The sequence below is a fragment of the Eleutherodactylus coqui genome, chromosome 5 (genome assembly GCF_035609145.1).
Source record: "Eleutherodactylus coqui strain aEleCoq1 chromosome 5, aEleCoq1.hap1, whole genome shotgun sequence".
NCBI classification, from domain to species: domain Eukaryota; kingdom Metazoa; phylum Chordata; class Amphibia; order Anura; family Eleutherodactylidae; genus Eleutherodactylus; species Eleutherodactylus coqui.
In genome coordinates this window covers 41529746-41550717 of record NC_089841.1, presented here as the reverse complement: position 1 = coordinate 41550717, position 20972 = coordinate 41529746, and the positions used below count along the sequence as shown (strand labels likewise).

Sequence of the window (20972 nt, the reverse complement as noted above, 5' to 3'; positions counted from 1 at the left end):
CACCCCCTTCCTTCCCGAAAATCCAGTCAAAAGAGCACTGCAAAGTTGCACAACTTTGTAGCATTAGATGCGACTTTGTAGCGGCACAAAATCGTGATATCGCCACGAGAAAATGCAGCGATATCGCACAGAACACCGATGCGATATCACTGTGATTTTCTTGTGGTAATATCGCTGTCATCCATGTAAAAGAGGCCTAAGTTCTATTTACTACGATTCCCTAAGCTGGAAATTTTTACTTCCTTTGTTATACCGGCTAAATTTGATAATTTTTATATTAGTTAAAAAAAAAAAAAACAAAAAAAAAAAACGAGAGGGTCTGGTAAACTCTGAAGGGACTGAGAAAACGGTGATGACCTAATACTGTGAAATATCTCTGACTTTCTTTCTCTGTTTTGTATTGTGCTATAATATGATATGCCCTATAAACGTGCTATTAAAAACATGTGGTGCAAGATAGTATTTTGGCATCTAGGATTGCAGACATTTTTTTCCCTATTTTGAGGACTATTACTATTTTATCTTCCTGTAGATGTTTGAGGGCTTTTTTTGTGGGACGAGTTGTGTTTTTCAACTATTTTGGGGTTCATTTAACTTATTGATGAATTTTCTTTTGGTAGGGGGACAATAAAAAAAAAAAAAATTGCCATTGTTTTCTGTCTTTTAAATTTTGCGCCATTCACTGTGCAGTACAATGAGAGTTACCTTTATTCTGCAGGCTGATACAATTAGTGTAACCAAATACATACCATATGATTTTTCTGTTTTACTATTTCTGTACAATGATAAAGCGTTTCATGATAAAAAAAAAAAAAAAAAAAACGTATTTAGATCCCCGCATTTCAAGATCCATAACCGAAAACTTTTTGTTTTTCCATCTGTTTGGATTCCCATGCAGTGGGATGTTGACTCTACATGAGACATAATGCTTAGTGGAAGCGGTCACTGCCCCTATGCCGGTAGTGATCAGATACTGATGTCAGGACTCATGTGCCTCACTAGAGGCAATGATCATGACGATCTCCATGCAGTATTAGGACACTAAATATCATAAAAGTTTTAGGGGGTAGGGGCACATCTAAAAGCCCATGCCTGAGGTGCTAAGTGAGTCTGTTCCTCCATTGCTCAGATGATCGGCTTCCATCCATCATTGATTACCTTGGTTATGGTTCAAAAGTATTTTATTACCCGCATTGGAAAGTACAGTACAGCAGCAATACAGTTTACGTGTCTGTCAGGGACGGGTCGCCGTCACGTCTCCCGACAATTTGATTTCAACCTGACATTCCGTGCGGAATTTTTAAGAAACGAATAATACAAGTATAACATGACGATTCAAAATATAACCGTCGTGTTCCCTAGGTCTTAAACACTGGACAACTCTTTTTTGAAAAAGGAATTAAAAGTAGATAATATAGAATCGAATCAATAACGTTATATATAGAGATGAGCGAACACCAAAATGTTCGGGTGTTCGTTATTCGTAACGAACTTCCCGTGATGCTCGAGGGTTCGTTTCGAACAACGAACCCCATTGAAGTCAATGGGCGACCAGAACATTTTTGTATTTCGCCGATGCTCGCTAAGGTTTTCATGTGTGAAAATCTGGGCAATTCAGGAAAGTGATGGGAATGACACAGTGACGGATAGGGCAGGCGAGGGGCTACATGTTGGGCTGCATCTCAAGTTCACAGGTCCCACTATTAAGCCACAATAGCGGCAAGAGTGGGCCCCCCCCCCCCAACAACTTTTACTTCTGAAAAGCCCTCATTAGCATGGCATACCTTTGCTAAGCACCACACTACCTCCAACAAAGCACAATCACTGCCTGCATGACACTCCACTGCCACTTCTCCTGTGTTACATGCTGCCCAACCGCACCCCCTCCCCCCCACAGCGCACACCAAACTGTCCCTGCGCAGCCTTCAGCTGCCCTCATGCCACACCACCCTCATGTCTATTTAGAAGTGCGTCTGCCACGACGAGGGACCGCAGGCACACACTGCACAGGGTTGGCACGGCTAGGTAGCGACCCTCTTTAATAGGGGCGGGGCGATAGCCCACAATGCTGTACAGAAGCAATGAGAAATATAATCCTGTGCCACCGCCATCAGGAGCTGCACACGTGGGCATAGCAATGGGGAACCTATGTGCCACACACTATTCATTCTGTCAAGGTGTCTGCATGCCCCAGTCAGACTGGTTATATGCACCTTAACAGTAACCGCGTTGGTGGTAATGTGGTGGTGACTGCGGACCTAGTACCACGGTTGTATTTTGTTGGTTTTCGGAATGTGGCCAGGATTAAGTGGGCCGTGGCGGGGGGATGGTGGGGGGGCTCTCTTGTAGTGTCGGTAAAGGTGAAATTCTTGGACTGCCACCAGACGAACCAATGCAAAGGCATTTGCCAACAATGTTTTCCCTGTTGGAGGAGGAGGGGGATGTTTTTGAGGCACTACGTGTCCTCTCCACGTGTCCGTGGTTATATGCACCTTAACAGTAACCGCGTTGGTGGTAATGTGGTGGTGACTGCGGACCTAGTACCACGGTTGTATTTTGTTGGTTTTCGGAATGTGGCCAGGATTAAGTGGGCCGTGGCGGGGGGATGGTGGGGGGGCTCTCTTGTAGTGTCGGTAAAGGTGAAATTCTTGGACTGCCACCAGACGAACCAATGCAAAGGCATTTGCCAACAATGTTTTCCCTGTTGGAGGAGGAGGGGGATGTTTTTGAGGCACTACGTGTCCTCTCCACGTGTCCGTTCCATGTCAGCAATAGTAGCACTCAAGACAGGCCCCAGTAACAATTCTGAAGCAGCAGTATAGCGGGAGCGCAGTCTTCGTTCCATGTAAGCAATAGTAGCACTCAAGACAGGCCCCAGTAACAATTCTGAAGCAGCAGTATAGCGGGAGCGCAGTCTTCGTTCCATGTAAGCAATAGTAGCACTCAAGACAGGCCCCAGTAACAATTCTGAAGCAGCAGTATAGCGGGAGCGCAGTCTTCGTTCCATGTAAGCAATGGTTAATGTGGCTTAAGTGGTAACTAGGCCTGTAGGCAGCCCAGTGTAACGAAAAATTGGTTCAAGTTAAAGTTCCAACGCTTTTAAGCGCATTGAAACTTATAAAAATTGTTAAGAAAAATTATTTGAGTGAGCCTTGTGGCCCTAAGAAAAATTGCCCGTTCAGCGTGATTACGTGAGGTTTCAGGAGGAGGAGCAGGAGGAGGAGGAGGAATATTAGACACAGATTGATGAAGCAGAAATGTCCCCGTTTTGGATGGTGAGAGAGAACGTAGCTTCCATCCGCGGGTGCAGCCTACGTATTGCTTACGTATCGCTGCTGTCCGCTGGTGGAGAACAGAAGTCTGGGGAAATCCAGCCTTTGTTCATCTTGATGAGTGTTAGCCTGTCGGCACTGTCGGTTGACAAGCGGCTACGCTTATCTGTGATGATTCCCCCAGCCGCACTAAACACCCTTTCCGACAAGACGCTAGCCGCAGGACAAGCAAGCACCTCCAGGGCATACAGCGCGAGTTCAGGCCACGTGTCCAGCTTCGACACCCAGTAGTTGTAGGGGGCAGAGGCGTCACCAAGGATGGTCGTGCGATCCGCTACGTACTCCCTCACCATCCTTTTACAGTGCTCCCGCCGACTCAGCCGTGACTGGGCAGCGGTGACATAGTCTTGGTGGGGAGCCGTAAAGCTGGCCAGGCCCTTAAAGACTGTTGCACTGCCTGGGATGTACATGCTGCTAGATCTCCGCACCTCCCCTGCTACCTTGCCCTCGGTACTGCGCCTTCTGCCACTAGCGCTGTCGGCTGGGAATTTTACCATCAGCTTGTCCGCAAGGGTCCTGTGGTATAGCAACACTCTCGAACCCCTTTCCTCTTCGGGAATCAGAGTGGGCTGGTTCTCCTTATACCGTGGATCGAGCAGTGTGTACACCCAGTAATCCGTCGTGGCCAGAATGCGTGCAACGCGAGGGTCACGAGAAAGGCATCCTAACATGAAGTCAGCCATGTGTGCCAGGGTACCTGTACGCAACACATGGCTGTCTTCACTAGGAAGATCACTTTCAGGATCCTCCTCCTCCTCCTCCTCCTCCTCCTCAGGCCATACACGCTGAAAGGATGACAGGCAATCAGCCGGTGTACCGTCAGCAGCGGCCCAAGCTGTCTCTTCCCCCTCCTCCTCATCTTCCTCATGCTCCTCCTCCTCCTCCTGTACGCGCTGAGAAATAGACAGGAGGGTGCCCTGACTATCCAGCGGCATACTGTCTTCCCCCGCCCCCGTTTCCGAGCGCAAAGCAGCTGCCTTTATGGTTTGCAGGGAATTTCTCAAGATGCATAGCAGAGGAATGGTGACGCTAATGATTGTAGCATCGCCGCTCACCACCTGGGTAGACTCCTCAAAATTACCAAGGACATGGCAGATGTCTGCCAACCAGGCCCACTCTTCTGAAAGGAATTGAGGAGGCTGACTCCCACTGCGCCGCCCATGTTGGAGTTGGTATTCGACTATAGCTCTACGTTGTTCATAGAGCCTGGCCAACATGTGGAGCGTAGAGTTCCACCGTGTGGGCACGTCGCACAGCAATCGGTGCACTGGCAGATGAAAGCGATGTTGCAGGGTGCGCAGGGTGGCAGCGTCCGTGTGGGACTTGCGGAAATGTGCGCAGAGCCGGCGCGCCTTTACGAGCAGGTCTGACAAGCGTGGGTAGCTTTTCAGAAAGCGCTGAACCACCAAATTAAAGACGTGGGCCAGGCATGGCACGTGCGTGAGGCTGCCGAGCTGCAGAGCCGCCACCAGGTTACGGCCGTTGTCACACACGACCATGCCCGGTTGGAGGCTCAGCGGCGCAAGCCAGCGGTCGGTCTGCTGTGTCAGACCCTGCAGCAGTTCGTGGGCCGTGTGCCTCTTATCGCCTAAGCTGAGTAGTTTCAGCACGGCCTGCTGACGCTTGCCCACCGCTGTGCTGCCACACCGCGCGACACCGACTGCTGGCGACATGCTGCTGCTAACACATCTTGATTGTGAGACAGAGGAGGAGGAGGAGGAGGAGGGTGCTTTAGTGGAGGAAGCATACACCTCCGCAGATACCAGCACCGAGCTGGGGCCCGCAATTCTGGGGGTGGGTAGGACGTGAGCGGTCCCAGGCTCTGACTCTGTCCCAGCCTCCACTAAATTCACCCAATGTGCCGTCAGGGAGATGTAGTGGCCCTGCCCGCCTGTGCTTGTCCACGTGTCCGTAGTTAAGTGGACCGTGGCAGTAACCGCGTTGGTGAGGGCGCGCACAATGTTGCGGGAGACGTGGTCGTGCAGGGCTGGGACGGCACATCGGGAAAAGTAGTGGCGACTGGGAACTGAGTATCGCGGGGCCGCCGCCTCCATGATACTTTTGAAGGACTCCGTTTCCACAACCCTATACGGCAGCATCTCAAGGCTGATGAATTTTGCTATGCGGACGGTTAACGTTTGAGCGTGCGGGTGCGTGGCGGCGTACTTGCGCTTGCGCTCGAACACTTGCGCAAGCGACGGCTGAACGGTGCGCTGAACTACACTGCTGGATGGGGCCGAGGACAGCGGAGATGAGGGTGTGGGTGCAGGCCATGAGGCGGTAGTGCCTGTGTCCTGAGAGGGGGGTTGCATCTCAGTGGCAGGTTGGGGCACAGGGGGAGAGGCAGGGGTGCAAACCGGAGGCGGTGAACGGCCTTTGTCCCACCTTGCGGGGTGCTTGGCCATCATATGTCTGCGCATGGTGGTGGTGGTGAGGCTGTTGGTGTTGGCTCCCCGGCTGAGCTTTGCGCGACAAAGGTTGCACACCACTGTTCGTCGGTCGTCAGGCGTCTCTGTGAAAAACTGCCAGACCTTAGAGCACCTCGGCCTCCGCAGGGTGGCATGGCGCGAGGGGGCGCTTTGGGAAACAGTTGGTGGATTATTCGGTCTGGCCCTGCCTCTACCCCTGGCCACTGCACTGCCTCTTGCAACCTGCCCTGCTGATGCCCTTGACTCCCCCTCTGAAGACCTGTCCTCCTGAGTAAGCGTTGCACACCAGGTGGGGTCAGTCACCTCATCGTCCTGCTGCTCTTCCTCCGAATCCTCTGTGCGCTGCTCCCTGGGACTTACTGCCCTTACTACTACCTCACTGCAAGACAACTGTGTATGATCGTCATCGTCCTCCTCACCCACAGAAAGTTGTTGAGACAGTTGGCGGAAGTCCCCAGCCTCTTCCCCCGGACCCCGGGAACTTTCGAATGGTTGGGCATCAGTGACGATAAACTCCTCTGGTGGGAGAGGAACCGCTGCTGCCCAATCTAAGCAGGGGCCCGAGAACAGTTCCTGGGAGTCTGCCCGCTCCTGAGCATGTGTCATTGTAGTGGAGTGAGGAGGCTGGGAGGAAGGAGGAGCAGCAGACAGAGGATTCGGATTGGCAGCAGTGGACGGCGCAGAACTGCGGGTAGACGATAGGTTGCTCGAAGCACTTTCTGCCATCCAGGACAGGACCTGCTCACACTGCTCATTTTCTAATAACCGTCTCCCGCGTGGACCCATTAATTGGGCGATGAATGTGGGGACGCCAGAAACGTGCCTCTCTCCTAATCGCGCAGCAGTCGGCTGCGACACACCGGGATCCGGAGCTCGGCCTGTGCCCACACCCTGACTTGGCCCTCCGCGTCCTCGGCCGCGTCCACGTCCTCTAGGCCTACCCCTACCCCTCAGCATGCTGTATTACCAGTGATTTGATTTCACAGGCAGGAAATAAATTGGCGCAAGACTGCAGGCCAAATATTATTTTTGCTCTTTTTGGAAAACGAACGGCCCCACTGCCTTTAGTGAATGAATAATCTAAGTTTAATAACTGTGCTGTGTCCCTGCTAATGTGTCACTGAACGTGAGGGTAGCAGAGTTATTATAACTCTGGCAGAGCAGGTATTTTTTTTCCCAATTAAGGAAAGCAAATGGCGAAGCCAGCAGTAAAGCGTAGCTGGGTGCGTATGATTTAGCACTGTTCTTCACGCAGCTCACACGTCTCCACCGCCCGTAAGGACGGACAGAGGCTGGACAAATTGATTTGTTTTCAGTTTTTTCCCAGCAAAAGGCAGCACTGCGTATATTCAATGAACATGAGAAGTTTAATAACTGTGCTGTGTCCCTGCTTATGTGTCACAGAACGTGAGGGTAGCAGAGTTATTATAACTCTGGCAGAGCAGGTATTTTTTTTCCCAATTAAGGAAAGCAAATGGCGAAGCCAGCAGTAAAGCGTAGCTGGGTGCGTATGATTTAGCACTGTTCTTCACGCAGCTCACACGTCTCCACCGCCCGTAAGGACGGACAGAGGCTGGACAAATTGATTTGTTTTCAGTTTTTTCCCAGCAAAAGGCAGCACTGCGTATATTCAATGAACATGAGAAGTTTAATAACTGTGCTGTGTCCCTGCTTATGTGTCACAGAACGTGAGGGTAGCAGAGTTATTATAACTCTGGCAGAGCAGGTATTTTTTTCCCCAATTAAGGAAAGCAAATGGCGAAGCCAGCAGTAAAGCGTAGCTGGGTGCGTATGATTTAGCAATGTTTTTCACGCAGCTCACACGTGTCCACAGGCGTTAGGACGGACAGAGGCTGGACAAATTGATTTGTTTTCAGTTTTTTCCCACCAAAAGGCAGCACTGCGTATATTCAATGAACATGAGAAGTTTAATAACTGTGCTGTGTCCCTGCTTATGTGTCACAGAACGTGAGGGTAGCAGAGTTATTATAACTCTGGCAGAGCAGGTATTTTTTTTCCCAATTAAGGAAAGCAAATGGCGAAGCCAGCAGTAAAGCGTAGCTGGGTGCGTATGATTTAGCACTGTTCTTCACGCAGCTCACACGTCTCCACCGCCCGTAAGGACGGACAGAGGCTGGACAAATTGATTTGTTTTCAGTTTTTTCCCAGCAAAAGGCAGCACTGCGTATATTCAATGAACATGAGAAGTTTAATAACTGTGCTGTGTCCCTGCTTATGTGTCACAGAACGTGAGGGTAGCAGAGTTATTATAACTCTGGCAGAGCAGGTATTTTTTTTCCCAATTAAGGAAAGCAAATGGCGAAGCCAGCAGTAAAGCGTAGCTGGGTGCGTATGATTTAGCAATGTTTTTCACGCAGCTCACACGTGTCCACAGCCCTTAGGACGGACAGAGGCTGGACAAATTGATTTGTTTTCAGTTTTTTCCCACCAAAAGGCAGCACTGCGTATATTCTATGAATAATAACTGTGTTGTGGCCCTGCCTATACAATTCTTTCCCTGCAGTATCAATGGAGGGTGGAATGCTCTGCAGAGGCGATTTTGAGAAGCCCAAAAAAAATGCAGCACAGCCAACAGCAGCCAGCACAGTACTGCACACGGATAAATATGGCCCTAGAAAGGACCGTTGAGGTTCTTGAAGGCTACACTCACTCCTAACACTCTCCCTGCCTATGCAGCACTTCTGTCCCTAATGCCAGGTGCAACGCTCTGCAGAGGCGATTTTGAGAGAAAAAAAAATGCCACTGCTAACAGCAGCCAACACACAGCTATCAGTGGCCCTAATAAGGACCTTTGGGGGGTCTTGAAGCCTACACTAACTACCAATTCTTTCCCTACAGCAGCTCCGGTATAAACAGCACTGTCCCTCATCTAACTCACACCGCATCTGAGGCGAGCCGCGGGAGGGGCCGACTTTTATATTAGGCGAACACCTGATCTCCCCAGCCACTCACAGCAGGGGGGTGGTATAGGGCTTAAACGTTGCAGGGGGAAGTTGTAATGCCTTCCCTGTCTTTCAATTGGCCAGAAAAGCGCGCAAACGTCTCAGGGAAGGAAGTGAAAGTAACCAGAACACCGCATGGTGTTCGTTACGAATAACGAACATCCCGAACACCCTAATATTCGCACGAATATCAAGCTCGGACGAACGCGTTCGCTCATCTCTAGTTATATATAAATTTTGAAATGTATGAAAGGCCTTAATGGCCAGAAAGATTGGTGGGGGGGGGGGGGTAAAGGGGGAAGGGGGAGATTGTCAAGTAGGAGGAAGGAGTGGTGGGGCAGGGAAGGGTATTATAGGGCATAGGATATGTCCGTCTTGTCCGTGGTCCGAAATTCTGAAATCGCTCCGCTGTTTGTTTCTTTTATGCCGACGCGTCTCGTTCTTTTAATTTTCATATTGAGACTATCCCTACTGATTAGAGTGTAGCAGAGCCATCCTGCAACCAGTCTTCTAGTCTGGGTGAAGCCCCGTACTGTAGCCAGACTGCCCAGGTGTTATAAAATTTAGAGTGCCTCATCTCGTCCTTAGCGCACAACTCCTCCATCTGTTTCAAGTTATCCATGGCTTCCAGCCACATCAGATGTGTTGGGGGGGACACAGATTTCCATTTCCTGGGGATTATTTGTCTCGTTGCCATTAGAAAAAAGCGTAGCAGGGAGTTTTTGATGTTTGACAGTGGTCCCGGTATTATTGATAATAGGGCCATCTCAGGAGAAAATTCAACCGAGCTCTGGCAGACGGCCCTGTATAGGTCTTCCACATCTCGCCACAGTGGTTGTATCTGTGGGCAAGACCACCAGAGGTGGACAAAGGTTCCCTGTTCGTTGAGACACCTCCAGCAGAGATCCGGATACTGGGGGTAGATTCTGGCTAGTCCCACCGGGGTCTTGTACCATCTGGTCAGTATCTTGTAATTAAGCTCCTGGAGCTTACTGGAGACATTTAATTTGTGGGTCAGGGTATATGCCTTCTCCCAAGCCTCTGTTGTTAATTCTATTCCTAGCTCCCTTTCCCAGGTAGTTTCTAGAGGTCTGTTTCTGCCTGCCGTGTCCCGTTCTAACAGTAGCTTGTATAATGAGGAGATGGTTATTGGGAGGGCTGGGTTAGAGATGCAGATCTTTTCAAAAGCTGTGATTGCCCCTCCTAGTTGTTGTAGGTTACCCAAAGATCTGATGTAATGGCACAACTGTAGGTATTGGTACCATGATTACCTTGGTTAGTTATATCTGAAACTTCTTTTTTTCCTCAGCTGGTCATGTGATCTCAGTTCTGACCATCTCAGATCTACTTGGGTTTATGCTGTCTGAAACTAGTCAATCTCACAGTCTGTGTTAAGACCGTTGCATGAATCCTACCACAGAAACTGCCCATAGGGGGACACAGACACCTCTATCGTAGTTACTGATGATGATCACAGCTCATCCCCATGACTGTATACTTATGACCTGTAGCTTATTTAGATGAAGATAAAAAGTAATGCGAATTAAACTATCCCCCCAGCAGCCAAAAATGGTGTTGTCTCAGCTAATGCTGTTCTCTAGATGGTACCTGATAAGCATCAAACAGAGGGCTGTACTGAATACATGTGTTTGGAATATGCAGATTAGATTACCTGAGCATGCCAGGTAATTAGGTGAGGGGGCAGGCATAGAAAAATGTTTTTTCACAATGATGGCAACAAGACTAACGGAACACAAACTGTAACTGAGCCATTCAGATGCTCACCCCCTATACTTGTACTGACTCTCTGCACTCTGACTTCCACTTCCAGTCCAGGCTGAATCTCCTTCCCTGAATACCACTGCTTTAGCTCAAAATTCCTCTGTTGTATATTACATCCACACAGTCCTTCAAGTTCTTTATCAGAGCACCAATTTTCTCCAAAAAGTTTTTCTCATTCTGCCAGTAGTGATGCAGTGCCAGGAATCGCAAATGTTGGAGCCTCAGGTGTAATAGCCGCAGGTCTGGAAAATAGTCAGTGAAGAACCAGGAGTCAGCAATGGGAGGTCTTGGTTTGCAGTACAGATGGATGAGGTGGGTAATGTAGTGAGAAGGGAAGCCAGGGTTTAGCAATGGGAGGTCTCGGTTTGCAGTACGGATGGATGAGGCAGGTAATGTAGTCAGAAGGGAAGCCAAGGGTCAGCAACGGGAGATCTCAGTTTGCAGTACGGATGGATGAAGCGGGTAACGTAGTCAGAAGGGAAGCCAGAAGTCGGTGTCAGGAGATCTTGTAGCAATAGCAGAGGAGCAGGCAGAAGTGGAGCGTGATCAGTCAATGCTGTGGAGCAGAATGCTGCAGTGGCAAGCACAGGCTTTTATAATGAGCCCGATCAGGAACAGAGGCGGGGTCAGGACCAGGAGCCAGGAAACTAGATAATTGGAATCAAAGAACAAGGCTGAGAGTCATGCAAGGTATCTGTCCAAAGGCTGGATGGTTCAGTAGTGAGAGCTACAGACTGGAGCGCAAGAGGATTCTGACAAAACTTTGTACAACTATCAGTCCCAACTGTGGCTACTGACTTCTTTTTGCCACAACAGTTCTTCTGTGCAGTCCCTACGACTCCCCTCCCTTTAGCTCAGCATTAGCCACAGCTTCCTATGTTGAATATGTTGGAAGAGTATGGCCAGTGTCAGGCGTTGGGGTATCTCCAGCTTGTGTAGTTGGAGTGGAGGATGGAACAAGCTCTGGGAGCACTAGGCTAAGATGTTTTAAGGTCATCAGCGTCTCCCGGTCCATATAAGTGGATGAAGGGGCCAACAGGCCTTCATGCCAGCAGTCAGGCCACACGAGTTGTGGATGCTTTGTGTCTGCAAACTGTACTCGTGATAGAGCAGTAACCCACAGGCTGCGGCCATAAGATGGATACACCAAGCTAGATGTTGTAATGCTCAGGAACTTTTTAATAACTGGAACAACAGGTTCAGCTTGATAAACAAGTCCTCCACAGTTTGCAGTTCTTGGAAAGTTCTGTTTGCCGGAATAGTATTTGCAGTCCTTAAACTACCCCGCTTCTTAGCTTGTAATCCAAAATTGCGACTACCGCAGTGGTTATTTGTACCGAAGGAGAGTGGGAGAGGAGCACAATGAGGAGAGTCTCTGGATGGAACCCACTAAACTGGCCTTGCTGACTGTGCAGGATGCAGAGTCTCTTATGCCCATAAGGCTGTAAACTATCTCTCATTACATAGAGGAGTATTGCCAGCCCTGCTTATGCAGCTCTGCTGCCCAACTCCCTGTTCCTCACCAGTACCTCATCACTGCACTCCCGCCCTCATTTAAAGACAGACAGACTGAATACGATCCACACAGCAATATGAATGAAGCCATATAAAATGGTATAACCATAATGCTGTTACAAATACAATGGTGTCCTTAGCCGTTCAGTTATCTATTGCCACAGTTCTCTCAAGTTCAGCACAAAGCACTTTATGCACGCTCTGCTCAATCATTAAAGGGGTGGTCTCGCGAAACCAAGTGGGGTTATACACTTCCGTATGGCCATATTAATGCACTTTGTAATGTACATTGTGCATTAAATATGAGCCATACAGAAGTTATTCCACTTACCTGCTCCGTTGCTAGCGTCCTCGTCTCCATGGTTCCGTCTAAATTCGCTGGCAGCTTGCTTTTTTAGACGCGCTTGCGCAGTCCGGTCTTCTCCATTCAGCACGAGCCGCTTCAGTGTGCTCCCCGCTACAGCTCTTCTGCGCATGCGCAGACGAGCTGTCACTGCTCGGGAGCGCGCTGCAGCGGCCATTCTGCACCATCCTCTGTTAGAGGAAGGTGCAGAAACTGGAGCTGCCCAGCGGAGAAGCCCAGCCCAGCCCAGCAGCCCCGAGAAGCCTCCCAGGTAAGTGATTTGTCCGGGGGGGGGGCTGCCGCTGCGCCGGGCTGCGCCGGGGGGGGGCTGCCGCTGCCGCTGCGCCGCGCCGGGGGGGGCTGTCGCTGCGCCGGGGGGGGGCTGTCGCTGCGCCGGGGGGGCTGTCGCTGCGATGGGGGAACTAGCGCTAGGCCGGGGGGGGGCTGCCGCTGCGATGGGGGGGCTGTCGCTAGGCCGGGGGGGGCTGCCGCTGCGATGGGGGGGCTGTCGCTAGGCCGGGGGGGGGCTGCCGCTGCGATGGGGGGGGCTGTCGCTAGGCCGGGGGGGGCTGCCGCTGCGATGGGGGGGCTGTCGCTAGGCCGGGGGGGGCTGCCGCTGCGATGGGGGGGCTGTCGCTAGGCCGGGGGGGGGCTGCCGCTGCGATGGGGGGGCTGTCGCTAGGCCGGGGGGGGCTGCCGCTGCGATGGGGGGGCTGTCGCTAGGCCGGGGGGGGCTGCCGCTAGGCCGGGGGGGGCTGCCGCTGCGCCGCGCTGCGCCGGGGGGGCTGCCGCTAGGCCGGGGGAACTAGCGCTGGGCTCCGGAACCTAGCGCTGGGCTCCGGGGCCTTCACCTGGGCTGAGGGTCTAGCGCTGGGGAGCCGGGGGCTAGCGCCGGTTACCTGCTGTCTGGTCGGCGGCTGCGGGGCGTCTGGTCGGCGGCTGCGATGCGTCCGGTTGCCATGGAGACACAGCTGGCGGCGTCTCGGGAGCGCGCACGTCGGGCTGCAGCGAGCGACGGGGAAAGAGCCGGCGGCCATCTTGAGGAAACTTATATAAGTTGCTGAAACGCTGGAACGGTAAGTACGAACCAGCTAGAAATGTCATTTACAGGGGGGCTTAGTAATGTATGTTTAATGGGGGGGACTGGGCAAAAAAAAAATTTAACTGCTTCCTCGAGACATCTCCTTTAAGGAAGTGGTCAGAGGGGTCTGGTGCTGCCAGACCCCCTGATTGTGGACTATAAGAGGAAGGAACTTTTAGTAAGATTTTTTTTTTTTTTTTTTGCTAAAGAGAAAGACTGTACTAGTGTTTTAAAGAATTAATTCATTCACTTTGTTCTCTACAGTTAAAGCCAGTAAGAGAAAAAAAACAAAGAGATGTCCCCCTCCTCTTCTTCCACGGAACTATTCAGAAGAAAATCATAATGTTCCACAGGAAGACAACTTGCAGGTAAGACAGCTGTGAAGCTTTTGTCTTTAGTCTTATTAGATGTCTTCTACTTGTGTGATGAGGCTGGTGGAGATGGCAGGCTTACCGCCTACCAGAGACATTACATGTTGTCTGGATCTTCTCCCAGTTCTCTGGCGGTGAAGACTGCTGGTGGGAATAAGGAGCCAACAGGTTGGATTTATATCTATCTGCTCCTTTATGTCCCCCAAGACAAACGGTGGATGTGTCTGGTAGACGCTGATCTCCTCTACTAAGACAATGTGCAGCGTGTCTAGCCATGCCGGATATACATGTGTATGAGGTTCCTATGGGGTCATTGAGCCGCCATCTAATATATATGTCCGGCTTCTAAACCTGCATATATATGGCTCAGATAACTACTCCTGTCAGGTCATTTTTGGTCATCCTGATTATTAATGACCTTTTCTAGTTATGCAGAATCTTCCATATGACTTCTCCAACCATCTTCTGACTTTTATAATATTTGTCTCCCAGCTTTTGTTTCCGGATAAAGATCTGAACATTATTTATGCTGAAGAGATAAACATGAGTGATGATCAGCAGTTTAAAGAGGAGATTCCTACAGATGACTACCCAGGTGAGTAGTAACCACTAAATACAGCAGAGTCACAGATTCTCCTCAGTCACCGGCTGCAACTATTTTACATAGCTTTTTTAAGCTTTGTGTGCTGTCAAATTTTTTGCGCTGTATATTCCCCCATCCAACCAAAATACAAAATAAATATGAATGAAAATGTGATATGATTATAGGAGCTAACAATGTGAATGAGGCCTCTTTCTTCATCATTTGCTGTCAGTACTTATAAGAGAAAATTATTTGCCAAATTTTGGGACTAAGGAACCATTAGCTACTATTAGACTTAAGTTACTGTGTGCTAACAGAATACACGGTGAGGTGACACAGATCCAGATAACGGAATACAGAATGTGGAGACATAGACCCAGATAACGGAATACAGAATGTGGAGACATAGACCCAGATAACAGAATACAGAATGTGGAGACATAGACCCAGATAACAGAATACAGAATGTGGAGACATAGACCCAGATAACAGAATACAGAATGTGGAGACATAGACCCAGATAACAGAATACAGAATGTGGAGACATAGACCCAGATAACAGAATATAGAATGTGGAGACATAGACCCAGATAACAGAATACAGAATGTGGAGACATAGACTCAGATAACAGATTTCAGAATGTGGAGACATAGACCCAGATAACAGAATATAGAATGTGGAGACATAGACCCAGAAAACTGATTTCAGAATGTGGAGACATAGGCCCAGATAACAGAATACAGAATGTGGAGACATAGACCCAGATAACAGATTTCAGAATGTGGAGACATAGACCCAGATAATCTATTCCAGAATGTAGAGACATCAGACCTAAATAACTGATTCCAGAATGTAGAGACATAGACCCAGATAACAGATTTCAGAATGTGGAGACATAGACCCAGATAACAGATTTCAGAATGTGGAGACATAGACCCAAATAACTGATTTCAGAATGTGGAGACATAGACCCAGAAAACTGATTTCAGAATGTGGAGACATAGACCGAGATAACAGAATACAGAATGTGGAGACATAGACCATATAACAGATTCTAGAATGTGGAGACATAGACCCAGGTAACAGATTCCAGAATGTGGAGACATAGACCCAGGTAATAGATTTCAGAATGTGGAGACATAGACCTAGATAACAGATTTCAGAATGTGGAGACATAGACCCAGGTAATAGATTTCAGAATGTGGAGACATAGACCTAGATAACAGATTTCAGAATGTGGAGACATAGACCCAGAAAACTGATTTCAGAATGTGGAGACATAGGCCCAGATAACAGAATACAGAATGTGGAGACATAGACCCAGATAACAGATTTCAGAATGTGGAGACATAGACCCAGATAATCTATTCCAGAATGTAGAGACATCAGACCTAAATAACTGATTCCAGAATGTAGAGACATAGACCCAGATAACAGATTTCAGAATGTGGAGACATAGACCCAGATAACAGATTTCAGAATGTGGAGACATAGACCCAAATAACTGATTTCAGAATGTGGAGACATAGACCCAGAAAACTGATTTCAGAATGTGGAGACATAGACCGAGATAACAGAATACAGAATGTGGAGACATAGACCATATAACAGATTCTAGAATGTGGAGACATAGACCCAGGTAACAGATTCCAGAATGTGGAGACATAGACCCAAATAACTGATTCCAGAATGTGGAGACATAGACCCAGGTAATAGATTTCAGAATGTGGAGACATAGACCCAGATAATGGAATACAGAATGTGGAGACATAGACCCAGATAACAGAATACAGAATGTGGAGACATAGACCCAGATAACAGATTTCAGAATGTGGAGACATAGACCCAGATAACAGATTCCAGAATGTGGAGACATAGACCCAGATAACAGATTTCAGAATGTGGAGACATAGACCCAGATAACAGATTCCAGAATGTGGAGACATAGACCCAGATAACAGATTCCAGAATGTGGAGACATAGACCCAGATAACAGATTTCAGAATGTGGAGACATAGACCCAGATAACAGATTTCAGAATGTGGAGACATAGACCCAGATAACTGATTCCAGGATGTGGAGACATAGACCTAGATAACAGATTTCAGAATGTGGAGACAGACCCAGATAACTGATTCCAGGATGTGGAGACATAGACCCAGATAACAGATTTCAGAATGTGGAGACAGACCCAGATAACTGATTCCAGGATGTGGAGACATGCAGTTTATTATAGGTTTACATACACTTAAGGGCCATTTACATGTAACGATTGTCACGCAAATGCAAGATAATTGTTACGTCTAAATGCAAAGCCATTGTTCACCATTTGTTTATTTTTCGTTTGTCGCTCAGTTTCAACCAGCATAAAAATGATTGCTGGTTCTCTCACTCGCTGCATCTAAATGTTCCCAGCTTAGTATCTCACACAAAATGTGAAACCATGAGCAAGAAGTGAGCGATTCTCAACGATGATCTGCCTGTTTAGATGTTCTGCAGAAGCGAACAACTAACGGTTGACGTCACCCACTTGTCCGGTCGTTCTGGATATCTGCTTTATACATGAAACAACAGATGTTTCTAAACGGATCATTTCATTTTCGTATCACTATATCAACACCCAGTGGGTGAGAGGCTTCCATACACCGAGTGGACTGTGCCTTGGAAATTGCTATTTTAAATTCTACCATTGATTTCTTTGACTACATCACAGAAGTGGTGGATAAAGGCGGTGCCGTGGATGTTGCCTCTCTGGATTTCAGTAAAGCCTTTGATACAGTTCCACATAAAGAGCTCATAGATAAGTTATTAATAATTGGAGTCAATCCTTTGATAGTCCATTGGATTCACAGTTGGCTAAAAGATGGATATCAGAGTGTTGTTGGTAACGGAGTGTATTCTAAAGAGGGGCGAGTTACAAGGGACCACAAGGGTCCGTCCCGGGACCTATCCACACTAATATTATAAATGCGAACGTAACTCTGTCTGTCTGTTACCTTTTCATGGCTAAACCGCTGAAGCGATTTAGATGAAATTTGGCAGGGAGATAGCTTGCATCCTGAGGAAGGACCTAGGCCTTTTATCCTGAAAACCTATAGAGTTCGGCCCAATGCACACGGCTGTATTTGCGGTGCGGAATCCGAGGCTGGCGTCCGTACCCGGATTCCGCAGCAAATACCTGCCATAGCATGCTGTGCAAAATCGCTTTTCCCTGCCTATGAGCAGAAATCAATTGCGATTTTTCGGCTCGCGGGGAAAAAATGGCAGCAGGCTCTATTCTAGTGCGAGCCTCACACTGACAGCTTCCACTGAAGTCAATAGAAGCCGTCCATCCCGCAGTCCTTCCACAGAGGGCATTGCAGAAGGGTCGCGGGATCCACATCATCGTGTCAGTGACGGCGCCGGTAACACTGTACTGCGCATGTGCAACGGCATGACGGGCGGCACATCGGCAGCACAGTAGAAGAGAAAAAATGAAAAGTATGCAGGGGTCGCCGCGACGCCACAGGGGCGGATTCTGGTACAGGATCCTGCATCCGGAATCCGACTCGGTCGTGTGCATGCGTACTTCTCTATGGAGCGCAACATGACAGAATTATTTGGTGATGCGGAGGGGAAGCTAGGCCTCCTCAAATGGGCAGACGTGTGAGGACAGACATCATTGCCACACGTATGTGATTATTAAGCTAACAGGAATACCCAGCATTGCCCGGGATTAAAACTTGAACGAAAGACACATTAACATGGATTGAGATTTTAACCCCTTAAGGACCAGGCTGTTTTGTACCTTAAGGACCAGACAATTTGTAGGGATTTTACCCATGTGGTGGTTTTACTGGCCAATTGTTTTTCCTTTTAGCTATCCAAATTATTTTTGCTGCATTTTTTTCCCCGTGACATATAAGGTTATTTTTTTTAAATATCTTTTTCACTGCCTTTTTTTCCCCGCTTTTTAGTTTTATTAGGGGTAAAAAGCTAGAAAAAAGTTTTTTGTTTTTTTTTTACATTTCTAGTTATTTTTTTAAAATTAGTATAGTTACACTAAAATGGCCAGGGTCTAGTATGACCCTCCAGCTCTGCTGTAGCAAGGAACCCTGGCGGTCACGTGACCCCCCTGCTCTCATAGGCATATTAACATTTTTATCAGCACTTCTGCCATATTCAGCAATTCCCACAACCTAATTGGTACTGGTTCACAATTCTAGCAACCTGATTGGTGATTAGGGCAGAAGTGCTGATGAAGATGTTAATATGCCTCCCGTAGTGGAAGTTACATTTCTGCTTTCACTTTCTAGTACACAGCGCTCATTGAGCACTGTGTACTCGGGAAAGCAGAAGGCAGAAAGGGTTAAAACCCCTCCTGCCTCCTCCTGTTGGTTATCAGCTGTCACTAACTGCTGATAACCCATCCTTTCTCTGATGGATTGCAGAGACAGGAGGCTTAAAGCACAGCTGTAATTTTACATACGGCTAAGCTTTAAGCCCAGGACCAGGCGCCGTATATTTACAGTGCCTGGTCCTAAACGGGTTGAAGAAAACTTGTGTTGCCCTTAGCAGCCAATCACAGCGCAGCTTTAATATTACCTCAGCAGTATAAGAAATACCAACCAATCACAGCGCAGCTCTGATAAGCAAGTTTTATTCTCAACTGCAACCTAAAGTGGGAATAAAGAATGGTTGTGTCAAAGAGCAATTTTGGCCCCAACTAATGAAACTGTAGGGCAGATGAATGAAAAAAAATGTTCACAAGTCGAAGGAGAAACTGTCGAGTGTCTGTCGGTGGATAATGTTATGGACACTGAACAAGTCACCTCTAACCCTGTAGAGTTTCTTAAGGGGTTCTAATTTCTGTCAGTTCCCAAATAAGTCCACCGTGCGATCAGGCAGCAAAGTAAGCAAGTGCAGTCAAACCTCTAGTTTCGTTGGTAATCTGTCCAAAAGCAATCAGACAAACTTGAAACCAATAAAACACGAGGCAATTATTTCCATAGAAATCAATGTAAATCCAATTAATTTGTTCCAGACATTCCAAAAAACACACCAAACCACATTTAATGGAGAATAAATATGGTTTTTAATACCAAAAACAACCATAATAAATGAATATAAAAGACTATTGTAAAGAATAAATGAACATTTAACACGTTATTAAAAATATGTTGCTGTGTTTTTATCAGTGCTGTTACATAGGACTGCAGGTCACATCTACTACACCATCTGTCCTTGGCGTTATCACTGTGTTCTCTGTGCTGTTACATAGGACTGCAGGTGGCATCATTATCTGTCCTCAGCGTTATCACTGTGTGTTATCTGTGCTGTTACATAGGACTGCAGGTTACATCATTATCTGTCCTCAGCGTTATCACTGTGTGTTATCTGTGCTGTTACATAGGAATGCAGGTGGCATCATTATCTGTCCTCAGCGTTATCACTGTGTGTTAACTGTGGTGTTAGATAGGAGTGCAGGTAATATCACTGTGTTATCTGGGTAAACATGGCCACTTACATTACACTACAGTACTGTTTTACTAGCACTCACAGCGATGCTGGAGAAGGGTGGGTAGCGTTTCAGGATCAGGAGAAGGAGACGCTGAGCAGGAGATCACATGGGCCACGTCAGGAGCGAGACCACGTGGGCCGGCGGCTGCCAATGAAACTAGAAGCAGCCGGTGAAACTAGAGGTGAAATTCTGGCTTGAAAAATCAGGGGAGCTAGAAACCGGCTAAACTAGAAGACTATGAAACTAGAGGTTTGACTGTAGATGTTCAGTTGCATAGCGAGAGGTATAACTAGTAGAAAGAGAGAGATTGTGATCCTGCTGTATAGAGCTCTGGTAAGACCACATCTGGGCAGGGGTTTTGTATATAGACCTGGCTGACCCAGACACTGGTTGCCAGTGTTTGGTTTCATTTATCTGCCTACACCCGCATCTACTGACTTGACTTATATGTGTTTTGACTTCGGCCTTGTATTTGACTCTGCTTCTGTTTGCCCTCCTGTACTCCGCACGTGTCTTTTGTTTTGACCCGGTTTGTTCACGACTACTTTCTAGTTTGCTCCTTGTTTGCTTTCAGTCAGCTATGCGGTGCTTCCCTGCCAGTCTCCCTGTCCCTCCTCCTGTGGGGTCCCCGTCACTAGTGCAGCGCAGGGACCGTCTCCCAGTTGTCACCCTGGGGCTTAGCCGAGTGGGGCAAGTATGTAGGGACACGGGAGAGGGCTGGCATAGGCCTCCCCTGTCCATCTGCCCCTACCAGTCCTAACAGAGAGAAGGGAGAGGGGGAGACATGATCAAAACTTTTAAATATGTTAACCCTTTCCACTCCAGTGCCTGACCTGTTCCAACATCATGAGCTTCCTCTATAGCTCCGATGTTTGAACAGGTCTGCAACTGGAATACAGGAGTGCATCTGCACCCGCTCATCAGATACATCGGGTGCAGGTGCACTCCTGCACTGATCCTCATTGAGGACCTCCGAGAAGAAGGCAGAAAGGGTTTTTAACCCCTCCTGCCTTCTTTACACATCACATAGCGCTCAATTAGCACTATGTAATGCAGAGAGAATGAGGAAGTA

At 48.2% G+C, this 20972-nt stretch overlaps 1 protein-coding gene across 3 annotated transcripts in view; it reads left to right on the top strand.

The window, feature by feature from the left end:
* The window catches only part of LOC136629170 (oocyte zinc finger protein XlCOF7.1-like), a 53802-nt gene that overhangs the window by 9610 nt on the left and 23220 nt on the right, over positions 1–20972 (top strand). For all 3 annotated transcript variants that reach the window (XM_066605331.1, XM_066605329.1, XM_066605332.1), the window contains exons 5-6: positions 13710–13813; positions 14309–14411. In XM_066605331.1, coding sequence (XP_066461428.1) covers positions 13710–13813; positions 14309–14411 — 207 coding nt within the window. The remainder of the gene's footprint in view (positions 1–13709; positions 13814–14308; positions 14412–20972) is intronic.